This window comes from Pristis pectinata, chromosome 11 (genome assembly GCF_009764475.1).
Source record: "Pristis pectinata isolate sPriPec2 chromosome 11, sPriPec2.1.pri, whole genome shotgun sequence".
Classification (NCBI taxonomy): domain Eukaryota; kingdom Metazoa; phylum Chordata; class Chondrichthyes; order Rhinopristiformes; family Pristidae; genus Pristis; species Pristis pectinata.
Genome location: NC_067415.1, coordinates 55,776,036 through 55,789,811, shown reverse-complemented (window position 1 = coordinate 55,789,811; position 13,776 = coordinate 55,776,036). Strand labels below are relative to the sequence as shown.

The 13,776-nt window shown below is 41.6% G+C and overlaps 1 protein-coding gene across 1 annotated transcript in view; it reads left to right on the top strand.

Moving 5' to 3' along the window:
- The window catches only part of LOC127576287 (NALCN channel auxiliary factor 1), a 650,923-nt gene extending 640,316 nt beyond the window's left edge, over window positions 1-10,607 (top strand). Inside the window, exon 3 of the mRNA XM_052026774.1 lies at window positions 8,345-10,607. Coding sequence (XP_051882734.1) covers window positions 8,345-8,649 — 305 coding nt within the window. The 3' untranslated portion in view covers window positions 8,650-10,607. The remainder of the gene's footprint in view (window positions 1-8,344) is intronic.
- The last annotated feature ends 3,169 nt before the right edge of the window (window positions 10,608-13,776 follow it).

Sequence of the window (13,776 nt, the reverse complement as noted above, 5' to 3'; positions counted from 1 at the left end):
ATGATAGAGCATTTAATGGAAGGAATAATTTGGCCCTGAGAAAAGAGAAGTCTACTTGTTTGCAATTGTTTGAAAAGGCAGATACAAAGGGAGAGAGGAGGGGAATGTTTGAAAATCAGTGTTGTCTTTGACCCCAGCAAGCTGACAAGGTCACACATGAATTCAGCTGCACTTGACATGAAAATAGACTGTAAACAGAAAAGCACCAGACCACATCTGCTTGCATGCAGGAGCTAAAGTTAAAGGTAAATTAGTAAATTGGTTTATTATTGTCACATGTACCGAAGTACAGTGAAAAACTTGTCTTGCATACCGTCCATACAAAACAATTTACTACAGCAATGCCTTGAGGTAGTACAAGGTAAAACAGTAACAGAGTGCAGAATAAAGTGTTACTGTACAGAGAAAGTGCAGTACAGGTAGACAGTAAGTGCAAGGTCACAACGAGGTAGATTGAGAGTCAAGAGCCCATCTTATTGTACTACTGAACCATTCAATAGTCTTATATAACAGCGGGATAGAAATTGTCCTTGAACCTGATGGTACATGCTTTCAGGCTTTTGTACCTTCTGCCCAATGGGAGGGGGGAAGAAGAGAGAATATTTGAGGTGAGTGGGATCTTTGATTATTTTGGCTCTTTACTGAGGCAGCGAGAAGTATAGACAGAGTCCATGGAGGGGAGGCTGGTTTTCGTGATGTGCTGAGCTGTGTCCACAACTCTCTGCAGTTTCTTGCGATCATGGGCAGAGCAGTTGCCATACCAAGCCGTCATGCATCTGGATAGTTTGCTTTCTATGGTGCATAAGTAAAAATTGGTGAAGGTCAAAGGGGACATGCCAAATTTCTTTAGTCTCCTGAGGAAGTAGAGGCGCAGGTGAGCTTTCTTGTCCATGCCGTCTATGTGGTTGGACCAGGACAGGCTATTGGTGATGTTCACTTCGAGGAACTTGAAACTCTCAACCCTCTCAACCTCAGCACCATTGATGTAAACAGGAGCATATGCACTGCCCCCCTTCCTGAAGTTGATGGCCAGCTCTTTTGTTTTGCTGACATTGAGGGAAAGGTTGTTGTCATGACACCATGTCACTGGGCTCTATCTCCTTCCTGTACTCCGACTCATCATTATTTGAGATACAACCCACTACAGTGGTATCATCTGCAAACTTGTAGATGGAGTTAGAGCAGAATCTGGCCACGCAGTCATGATACACTCAGTAGGGTAGGGGGTTTAGGGCACAGTCTTGTGGGGTGCCAGTGCCAAAGGAGAAACAAATACAGTTTGTAAAAGCAAACTCTGCATTGGGAATTTGACAGAGACAGCAGGGGGTGAAGGAATGCAAGTACCAAGAAAACAGCTTGTGAGCAGCACATCAGATGATCTCTCCTATGGTGCTGAAGGCTACTCCAATACAGGACTATCATTGTCTTGGCAGATAAGATTGAATTAGTATAATGAATGAAATGAATCATAATCTTTTCATATTTACCAGTAATTAGCATTAGTCAACAACTTATTACAAAATGAAAAGTGATAGATTTCCTGGAAATCTCAAGCCCAGAGAAATATGGCACAGAACAATCTGCACTTCAATGATGTAACAAAGTCACGTAAGCCCAAGCAACCATTTTTATCGTTTTTTCAATTTAATGATTAATTTACAAGATGTCTTGTTACGCTCCTCAAACATAAATAATGTGAAACATAACTAAAGAATGAGCTGCACACTGTTGTTTGGGTTGCACAACTTTGAACTGTCCTTCCATGAAAGGAAGCAGTTGAATAACTTGATATATGGCAGCTGTTACACAAGGATTTCAAGTAAGAAAAAAAACAATAAAAAGAGCCTCAAGTATTGCAGATGTTTAGAGAAGGATATTAAATAAGAATCTGGGAATTGAACACATTAATCCAGTAGTTTTCACATCTCTGGTTCAATCCATTACTCAAGGGAGAAATAATTTGCATAGTATTCCAGATGTGATCTCACCAATGACTTACAGAACTGAAGTATAACTTCCATACTTCTGTATTCAATTCCCTTTTGCTTCCTGGTTCAAGCACCTCAGTCTTTTCCACTCCTTACATCTTTCCTTTAAATCATTTCATCCACCACCATTCTTCTTCTTGGGCAGTCTTTCAAGATTGAGGATAACTTGTTTCCACTCCAGTTCTGAGGCAGTGGGATAAGGCCATTTGGGACCCATACTCTTTGCCATAGGTGGGTAGTTTAGGAGGTGGTACTGTCCTTCCACCATTTATATTGGGCTTGTGTGTGTACCAAATGAATGGACTCAATGTTATCCCAAATGCTCCTTCTCCATTTTGTGTGGTCAAAGGCCAGAAGTTCCCAGGAGTTAGTGGAGATGGTAAACTTTTTTTTGAGGAGGCTTTGATAGCATCTGTGAATAGTTTTGTCTATCTACCTGGCAATTTCTTGTTGTGGCAGGGGTCAGAGTAGAGTCCCTGTTTGAGGAGCCTGGTATTAGCCATGAAAATGATGTGTCCTGGCCAGCAAAAGGGGCTGATTGTAATCAGGGCACCAACACGGAGGATGTTGGGTTGGGAGAAGAAACTGACATTGCTTTACTTATCTTGTCAGTGGATTTGGAGATTTTCCAGAGGGGCGGGTGTGATGGGACCCTGGCTCTTCAGGCACCCCCTCCCCATCAGTATCCATCCATATGTCCCCATACCCCAACCATGCGTCCAGCTTGTTGCTGCGCTGGACCAGGGCTCAATTTTTTAATGGGTCTAGCTGCCAGCCAGACCGGCGGGCTGCCTGCGCCTGCTGCAGCTGAATCAGCCTGCGGGCAACCTCAGTACCTCTGGCCTCGAGGTCATTGGCTTGGGTCAGAGCAGTCTGGACTGCCTGCTGCAGCACACAGCAGTGCTGCTGGAGCTCCTTTACCTCCATGCCTTTCTGGAGACATGTACTCAGCTTCGGGCTAGTAATCCCAGCTTGGCATCTCAGGAGGGATGCAAGCAGCCAGAAAGCACCCCTTTGACTCCCTCTGGCCCTGGGGAACCCAGACTTCTGGAGGACGGCAACCACGTGGTGCCCCAGTTTCTCACCACGTGGATCTAACTGCTCAGCCTAGTCCACTGGCTTACTGTGGTCTGCCAGCATGCTGGCCAAGCTCCCAAATCCCTCACTCTCATCAGTCCACCCAGGAATCCTCTCCTCAGTGCCTGCACTCTCCTTTCCCCTGTTCCAGAACATCCTTCCCATGTTTGTGTCCAGCCAAGACCTTTAAGACCCTGCTTGCAGCGCCAAATGTTGTGAGAAAAGGTTCTTTGGGGTCTCAAAGGTAGAGGACTCTGGACACAGGGTTTGGATTTTGGAAGACGATTTATTCACAAAGACAAACACGGGAACAGAATGAATGGGAACAGATGCACATACACACATGGGTGATCGCGAAAAGTGGGGGAAATCACAACAGGGTGAGGTGCCCACACACACACAACAAACTGGGTACAAACAAATCAAGGAAGAAACAATATGGCCCCACCACCCTCCTTGACTCAGTGCAAGCATCAGCTCTTTGGTCCCAAGAATCCTTAACTAATTACCCGTAGGTAGTGCACAGCTTACCACAACATCCCTCAGAGAGATAAAGAGACAGAATCAAGCATGTGGCACTTTTTATACTGCTGGAGGGCTGGGCGGTGGAGCCAGCCCAGGTGGTTCAAACAAGCCAATCACTCGGGGCCAGGTGCAAAGGTGTTTTACAAAAGCCAATGGTTAGGTGTGCCCAAACCTTGATTGACAGTGGTGTGTCTTCTGGCCTGATGAGCAATGCTGTCATCTGACCAGAGGGGTCAATGTTGTCACTGTCACATGATAGCCATGACCTTTCACACTACAAGTCCTTAATGAATACTTTACTTCAGTGTTCACTAGGGAGGGGGACTTTGACGAATGTGAGGTGAGTGTAGAACAGACTAATGTGCTGGAGCATGTTGAGGTTGAGAAAGAAGTAGTGTTGGAGCTTCTGAAAAGTATTAGGATAGATAAGTCCCCAGGAGTGGATGGGATATACCCCAGGTTACTATGAGAGATGAAGGAAGATATTGCTGGGGTGTTGATGATGATATTTGCATCTTCCCTGGCCACAGGAGTGGTATCAGATGATTGGAGGATGGCTAATTTGTTCCCTTGTTCAAGAAAGGTAATAGGGATAATCCTGGGAATTATAGATCAGTAAGTCTTAAGTCAGTGGTGGGCAAACTATTGGAGAGGATTCTTAGGGACAGTACTTACAAGCATTTGGAGAAGCATAGACTTATTAGGGACAGTCAGCATAGCTTTGTGAGGGCAGGTCATGCCTCATGACCCTGATTGAGTTTTTCGAGGAGGTGACAAAACAAATAGATGAAGGTAGAGCGGTGGATATGGTGTATATGGACTTTAGTAAAGCGTTTGACAAGGTTCCCCGTGGTAGGCTCATCATGCATGGAAAGTCATCATGCATGGGATCCATGGAGACTTGGCTGCATGGATTTGGAATTGGCTTGCCCACAGAAGGCAGAGGGTGGTAGTAGATGGACACTATTCTGCCTGGAGGTTGGTGACTAGTGGTGTTCCACAGGGTTCTGTTCTGGGACCCCTACTGTTTGTGATTTTTATAAATAACTTGGATGAGGAGGAATGGGTTAGTAAGTTTGTGGGTGACACGAAGGTTGGAGGGGTTGTGAATAGTGTAGAAGGTTGTTGGAGGTTATAACAGGATATAGACAGGATGCAGAGTTGGGCGGAGAGATGGCAGATGGAGTTCAATCCAGAAAAGTGTGAAGTGATATGCTTTGGAAGAACAAACATGAAGGCGGAGTACAAGGTTAATGGCAGGATTTTGAGCAGTATGGAGGAACAGAGGGATCTTGGGGTCCAAGTCCATAGATCCCTCAAAGTTACGGTGCAAGTTAATAGGGTGGTTAAGAAGGCGTATGGTGTGCTGGCCTTCATTAGTCATGGGATTGAGTTCAAGAACTGCGAGGTAATGTTGCAGCTCTAACCAGCAGCTCTGGTTAGACCGCACTTGGAATATTGTGTTCAGTTCTGGTCACCTCATTAAAGGAAGGATGTGGAAGCTTTAGAGAGGGTGCAGAGGAGATTCACCAGGATGCTGCCTGAATTAGAGAACACGTCTTATGAGGAAAGGTTGAGCGAGCTAGGGCTTTTCTCTTTGGAGTGACGCAGTATGAGAGGTGACTTGATAGAGGTGTATAAGGTTATGAGGCGCATAGACAGAGTGGACAGCCAGCACCTTTTCCCCCAAGGCAGCAATAGCCAATACCAGAGGACATCTGTTTAAGGTCAGAAGAGGAATGTTCAGGGGAGATGTCAGAGGTAGGTTCTTTACACAGAGAGTGGTGGGTGCCTGGAGTGCACTGCCGGATACAATAGGGACTCTTAGATAGGCGCATGGATGTAAGAAAAATGGAGGGCTATTGGCTGTGCAGGAGGGAAGGGTTAGATTGATCATGGAATGGGTGTTCACATAGTTCAGCACAACACCATGGGCTGAAGGGCCTGTACTGTGCTGTACTGTTCTATGTTTCTATGAACATGTCAATGATAACTTGGAGCTCAGCCTCCAAGTGTGCATTTGACTTTTACAACTTCCTGTCATCGGGGATGGCCCTGGCTCATTTCGAGAAGACTTGAATATAAAAGCAAAAATGTACTGCAGAGGCTTTATAAGGCATTGGTCAGACCACATTTAAAATATTGTGAGCAATTCTGGGCCCCATATCTAAGGAAGGATGTGCTGAGGACATTCACAAGAATGATCCCAGGAATGCAAGCGTTGAGGAGCAGTTGATATCTCTAGGTCTGCACTCAATGGAGTTCAGAAGAATGAGGAGGAATCTCATTGAAACCTCCCAGATACTGAAAGGCCTGGATAGAGTGGATGTGGGGAGGGTGTTTCTATTTGTAGGAGAGCCGAGGATCCAAGGGCACAGCCTCAAAATAAAGGGATGTCCCTTTAAAACTGAGATAAGGAGGAATTTCTTCAGCCGGAAGGTGGTGAATCTGTGGAATTTGTCGCCACAAGAGGGCTGTGGAGGCCAAGTCATTGTGTGTACTTAAGGCAGAGATTGATAGGTTCATGATTGGTAAAGGGGTTAAAGGTTACTGGGAGAAGTTGGGAGAATGGGATTAAAAAATCAGGCATGATTGAATGGCGGAGCAGACTCGATGGGTGGAATGTCCTAATTCTGCTCCTATACCTTATGGTCTTATGGATGTTGTGAATCTGGACCAGAGAGTCTGCTGCATAATGGAGTCATGCTTTCATGTCATGGACAGAATCACAGCTGAGGAGTTCTTCAAAGTATTTCTTCCTGTAGACACTGACTGTATTTCTGTCTTTGATGAGTTCACTTGTATTCTCGGCACTCAGCAGTGTGTGCCCTTCTGAGAGTGAGGACCAGAGATGATTCTGACAGCATTGAAGAATCTGCACCTGTTTGGTCACCAGTGAGTTGCCTGACCTCTTGTGTGTTTTCCACGCACCATTTGTTGTGTAGGTCGTAGGTTTTTGTTTGTCCTTGGTCCTCAGGTACCCGTAGAGCTGTGTCTTTTTTCTTGATGCACTGTGAAGTTTCCACTCTAAGAACGTCTTGCATTTGCCATTAATTAACTTCTGGAACTCCTGGTCACTCTCATCAAACCAGTCTTGGTCTTTTCTGATAGAAAACCCAATATTTTCTGCATATGTGCATATTATAATGGATTTCAGGGCTATCCAGAAATTATGGGCTCTCTGTGGCTTGTGTTGGTTGAGAGTCATCAGATTATCTATGAGGTGCTGTCTGAGGAGAGCTATCTTTGAGGGGTGCTTGACTCATTCAACATTGATTTTCTTGTGGTAAAGTTTACGATTGCCACTGTCACCGATCATCTCCTTCCCACTACTGAGCAATCTTCTCCCTCTCTCTATGATCTCCCCCTTCTTGGCCCAGTGCTAAACAGGGGCAACAATCTTCCTCTCTCCAGTGTCAAATCCTGCCACTGCACCAGGGTCATTGTGAAAGGTAAAAGTAATCCACTGTGCAATCCATTCTCTTTAACAATCCATGTCCTACAACCTTGTACTCTAAAACCAACAAGAAGAGTTCAAGGTTTTGTTCCCACCGAAAGCTGAGGTCATCATTTCAGATGCTTCTTATGCAGCTTACCCTCTGCTTCCTGCCAGTTTTCTTTGCCTACTTCCCAGGCTCTTGCTGATGCTGATGCTTTCAATTTTTTGGTTTCAAACCTCTTCTTTCTGATGCCTTTCCTGTCTGTTTGATTCTGGATCCATCCAAATCCTGATGACGGGACCATCCTTTCTATCACCAATGATAGGGTGTTATCAGCTCTTTCTGGTCAGACATGGTCACTCCCCCAATGAAATTACCTTTTCAAGTGCCCAATCACTGCCACATCCATCTCTTTTGACTACTCTATCTCCTCTAGCTTCCTTGTGCTGCTTTTTGAATACCTCACAATTCCTAGCTCATATCCCTTCACTCCAAGGTTCAGCATTGCTGGAGACGATGTCACCATTATATTCACCACAAACAAGATATATCTCCTTTGTCTTCAGGGACCTACCTAAACCTTCTGCAGGCCTTTCTGACGGGCAACCAGCCAGTTTTGCAGTCTGCTTGCTTGTGGCCTGGAAGCAGTTTCCAAAATCTTTCACGTCCTATTATTACCATACTTCCTGGTTTCCCAACGACTACACTGTCTCCCAGGGCTTCCTACCCACCAGCCCAATAATATCGCCGTCAATCATTTGATCCAGGTAGCTTGTTTTAAAAGCAGGATTCTCACTTCCATCTCTGAGGAGGTCATTACTAATTGTATCATATTGGCAGGGAGAAGTCTGGTGAACAAATAACAATGATTGTATTCCAAAGCTCGCGTGAGTGAAACTCAAGTTAGTGTTTTGAATTATGAAACATTTGGAATTATTTCAGTGGTTTCCCAGCTGCCTTTTAACAGTTCCACTGCTTATGGTTACTAACCCAGTAAACCATCAATATTTAACTGTCTCGAAGTCTCCTTCCATACCTCTCAGTATAGAGCTTGTCATTCAAGTGCCAGTAATACTGCCTTTGGTTACCTTGGCTGCATCTGCATGACATGGACAGAATATTCAATTTTTTTGATATATTTAATCTTCAGTGTTCAATTTCTTACATCCAAAATCTATATATTTATATTCACATGTTAATTTATACAGTTATATTGCATGAGTTCTGAAAGGGGTTCTAAAAGTTTGGTGCTCAATCTGTGATACAGTACTGCAAGAAATCTTGATTTAAATACTTGATTTTTTTTCTAAACAGGGCTGCCCAACAATCATCCAACCAATGCTGATCCAGAATGCTGTGATGTCAGATGGGAGACCCATAATGCAGCTTCAAATAAACAATCCAAAGGAGCAAGAGGAACAACCAAGCCAGTATTGTGTCACAGATCATCGCTGACTTCGTCAGCAGCATCAAGACTGTGTAACACTAGACTCAAACTGTGTGTTCTGGTACTCATTCTGTTACATACCGTAGTGACAGTGTCTGCAACACAGACTAGTACTGGATTGGGCTCTGGAGGGCTGGCTGCTTGGGAAGATAACTCAACCAATGATGAATAGGAACTTGCGTTGATTTTTGATTTCCACACTGCAGACCCTATGTTCAAAGGATCGTGGTTGAAACTGACAGAAATTGGATCTGTTGACCTCTAAATCACACATTGCCAGATCACCTGGGTGACTGAAGTAAACATGTGAGATAAACTCATATCAAGAAAGTTACAAACAGATTTTACAGATTGAAAGACTGCAACACAAGACTAAAGACCATGCCATTTTATACAAGTGTTTTAATGTTTAGACTTTTCCTTTGTTGAACTAGTTACTACAGACCTTTGGGTTCCTGGAACAGTTTCTCTATACTAAATTCTGTCTGTATTTCTAGTCATAGTGTGCCTCCATCCAGTAGTTCTTCTCCTGTTACATTCTATAGGTTTACAGTAAGGCAAAAAACTGCTACACCAACATAACACAGCAGATATTAACTTCCTTTCTCCCATGCAAATTCTTTGTTCTTGTTTCATGTCAAGCATTCACAAATTGGTCTGTTCTACTCAATATTAAGTGAAAAGATCAAACCAATCCATATTCCATGCAATATATATCTGGCTCTATCACTGTTCACTACCCAGTTGAATGGAACAAAGGAAGCCAGGGGATACAAGGCTTCCTCCTAAGTCAGTCAAGCTGAATTTTGTGCTTTTTTCAGCTGTGAAGATGTCACTGAATCATTAACAGTTTCTTGAACTTTAAGAAATATTTAGTCCAGTTCCGATGCCAGGATCAGCAATCATATAATACAAAACAAATTATGTAAGCCACTTAATTGCATAACCCTCAAATAATGTGCCAGCTGGATTCTTTCTGCTATCATAGGATAAATAATTCTCTTGCTAGAAATTAATGAAAATTAGAGCTCTATGGATCATATTAATTTAACTGAAGATAAAATGGTGAGCACTTCACTAGGTAGCTGATGAAAATACCTGAAGGCCAACTGATGCTTCAATCATCAAAATTAAAACAATACTATTAACTTGTCAGTGCATATTGTGTTCACAAATTTAGCTGCTACAAGTAATTGTCTTTGGAAGCCAAATACTTATTCCACATATAAATCTCTACAATTTTTTTCATTGTCAATGTCATATAACAAGGATACAAACTGCATATTTTTAGTTTGGTTATAATTTGAAGCAAAATGCAAGAAACTAACATTTATTTTTCATTTGATGATCCAATAAACAGGTCTTTATGTTTAAAGGTTAAAGGATTTTCCTTATAGTTTTTTAGCCACTTTTCCATGGAGTAGCACTTAACAAAAAAATGACTGACTATGGTTAGAGTTCAATTGTGTCCTCTGACCCAAGGTAACTGTTGAAAAAGCATATAAGTAATTCAATACAGGTCATTGTACACTAGAAGACATATGATCAAACCTTGTTCTATGGTTCTATGGTAAACCCTACTCTGTACAAGGATCCACATATGAGAGAAACCTTGAACACCCTGACTTGTGAGTATAGCTAATTATCATGCATATCACCCCTTTTCAAAATGTGACCTTTGTTGTTTGATTTTTGCAGTTAGATTTGGGGCATTTACCAATGAAACTCCACAACTTGGTGTTACCAGTGTCAGAAAATTGGCTTTTCTATTGGTATTAGCCCAGTTCACTTCTAATTTACTATTTAGTTTTGATCCCTACTTTATTTAGATTCTTTATCATCCCTTTGCCTTAACCAGTGACTAAAAGGGGTGAAGGTTGTGTAATGGCATCGCACTGCAAACACTGAAACACCAGGAAGGGTGAATTTTATATCTTCACAGATGGATGCAAAGTCACGGATTAACTGGTTAAGTTTCCTAATTAATTTCTGACCACAATAGAAATATTTCTCCTGTTGTTGCCGGAGATTCTTGAATAAAAGTGTTTTTCTTTTTTTTTCAAGTATCCATTCTTTCTGACAACAGAGATCAACGATAATAGAAGTCAATACGCCTTTGTTTCTTCTTCACATTTTTAAACCATTATTTACACAATATTTCTCCACAGTTTGCATAATGAAAAATATTGTGCATTATAAACAATTGGCTATGGCAATTTGCATTTTTAAAGCCACTTTCTGCATTAGCAAAGTGAGATGAAGAAAAATTAATGCACATGGTCAAAATATAATTGTCCAAAAAGCATGTGCCCAGTTTCAGTAATTAAATACTATAGTCTCCTACTGAACAAGGAAAAAGTCACAAATTGACATAAAATAGGAAACATCAACTGGCTTAGTCCAAATGGACTCTCTGTCACTTTAGTCATTCTATCAAAACTTTGGTCTGGACAGAAACATGAATTGTAATAGAGACAAGGATAAACCTTGTTATCAAATGATCTTAAACAACAGCAAATTTCTGCAAAAGAAATGTCAAACTGATTTTCCCACAGACAATTTTGCTACAAAATTCTTTGGCATAATATGAAATGAATAACAAATCACCAATACATTCCACTGTTGCTGTAGATTATTTCCATTGAGATTGGTTTATTATCCAGAACTCTCAGTGTTAGACCCAGCCATGAATTCCATCAACATTTCCTGCTTTTTAGTTTGTGTTGTCAATGAGAAACAGAGCAGTGAGGAAAATATACTTATTTTTAATTATTAGACATCAATTGAATTATTGCCAAGAAATTTATGTGCACTAAAATGGATGTGCTGGATAGATGCATTGGCAGTACACCAACCACCCCACCATTAACTGTTTGGTTTCTACAGATTGAATATGATAATGTACTACCCTGTGCTACTTATGGAGGCTGATTCGAGGAGTCATAGACCATTGCCTAGAGAGGGGGACACATCAGAACCTTGTAGTTTGGATGCTGAGGGGTGGAGACCATACATCAGGACAAGCAGTCAGAATGGCGATAGATGGGAGAATTCATCAGGGACTGACAGATTGAATCGGAGGAGTTTGGGGAATAGTAATGGGGGGGGGGGTAAATCAGGCACCAGCAGATTTAAAGGGGAGGGGGCTGCAGACCATTTGAGTCAATAGGGAGGGGAAAGGCTTTGGGGGATGTCAATGGAAGCGACAATTGGCCTTGGCAGATTTAATGACAAGCTGGGAGGAATGGCAGTTTCAATGGAGGGATTGGAGACCAGATCTTGGAGGGTGGGGAAAGGGGATAGGGAAGGTGAAATTGATCACCAGCAGATTCCTATTGGGAGATCAGGACCAGATTCAATGGGCAGGGAATTCAGGAACCAGATTTAATGGGGGGATTGCAACCCAGGCCTCAAGCAACCTCATGGTAACAAGGTGGGAACTTGGATGGGGAGTATCAGAGGAAAGGTGATGAGAAGTAAATCACTTATCTGTCAGTATGGTGCTGTGCAGGGAAGGTCATTTTGGCTCAGGAGTGGAATCTCACTTTGATTGAGTTTAGTCACTGGATCCCATGAAGCCAAGTCACAGAGCAAAGTTTATGGTGGGTCGATGACACTGACTTACCTGTGAGCAGTTCCAGGAACAGCCTGCACAAGTCGACCCAATGAAGACCAAGGTGCTGGGAATCTAATCCTCAAGAGATTATGCTCCTCATCATCTTCTCACCTGCCCAAATATAACAGAGTCTTGACATTTCCAGAGGCAGTATCTCTGCTTGGTCTTTATAAGGCAAATGCATTCAGAAACTGGAGCCGGAGGCATGAACTTCCAGTGCTGGGAGTTCCCACTAATTTTGGTCCAGTTGGTGCCTGATGCATTAGCGAATGACTGCGTGTCCATTGAGGTGAAGTGATGAAGTCAGGCAGGTTATATTTTCAGCATGCAATAATTGTTATAAGATTTTTATATAAGCATGACCAGGACAATATTTAATACCCTATTGATAAATTCACAAACCTATCCCCAATGCATTCTGAGATTGAGATGAAACTGATAAATGAAGCTTTATACTTTCCAATGTTGTATGCTTGTAAACCATTTCACACCTCATAGTATTCTGTACAAGACATTGACTCAATGTCTTCTAAGCAGGTTGTTGCTGCTACAATACAAAGGCTCATTGTTATTTTTCTAAATAGATTCCTACAATTATATAAGAATGATGATGTCATTTTAAAGTGAAATATATTAAGACAATGGCCCTAACAGGTGAGGAACAGGGTAGAAAAATGTTAGTTTCATTTAAATCCATATTTTTTAGTAAGTAGATTATTGTGAATGTTCATCAAAAAGATTATCAGTAAGCACTCATCCAAAATGGGGATTGGATAAAAAAAATGGAGAAATAAACAATTCTGATATTTTATAATTAATGATGAATATTTTCCAAGCTCACATTTGAAAATTTCTCTGATATTTAAAAGAAAGAATTTATTTGGGAACATATAAAATGTACTTGCTTCTCAAGAAGTATGATGATTTTGAAAGTTCACTGACTGTTCGGTCAATTCAGTGTATTTTTGGATGGACTATGATATTCACAGCCTGTATTGGGGTTTCAGTTTACTTGGCATTTCCTCTCAGAGATTGCTCCATATGTTTGCAGCAATGTGTATTGTTTTATTCTGTTGTATTTGAAGATTTTGCTATAAAGAAAATGTTTAATCAGTTGGTTACCTTTTTTATCTAGCTATTGCATTGTGCTTTATATAGAAAAAAAAATGTTCCCCCTTTGTGTCAAATCCTGTTCCTTGAACAATTTGCTTTAATGTTGTACTTTGAAAAGGAACACATCTAAGGGCTATATTTCAAGTTGTACACAACTACATTTCATGTACTTGAACAATCTGCCTCTTTTGCCATATTTAATGAGGGACAAAGAGGACACGTTTTCACTCGATTGGTTAAGAATTATTAAATTCCATCAGAGCCTGTTTACACTAATATGTAGGTTGGTAAGCAGAGATCGTAAGTTTAGGATAATTAGAAAAAAAGACCAGAGGGGAGATGCATAAAACATTTTTTGTTAATTAGTGAGTTGCTTGCTCTGGGTTGCACCACTCATCACAGTGGCAGATGCAAACTCAACAGTAAATTTAAAATAGGCATTGGACATTTACTTTAAAAATAGTAGATGGGAAATTGAAGGGGAAATGGTCAAGGAGTAGAACAACTGGATATCTCTTTCAAAGATCTAGAACAGCACGTTAGGCCAAATGGTCTCTTTCAGCGCTCTTT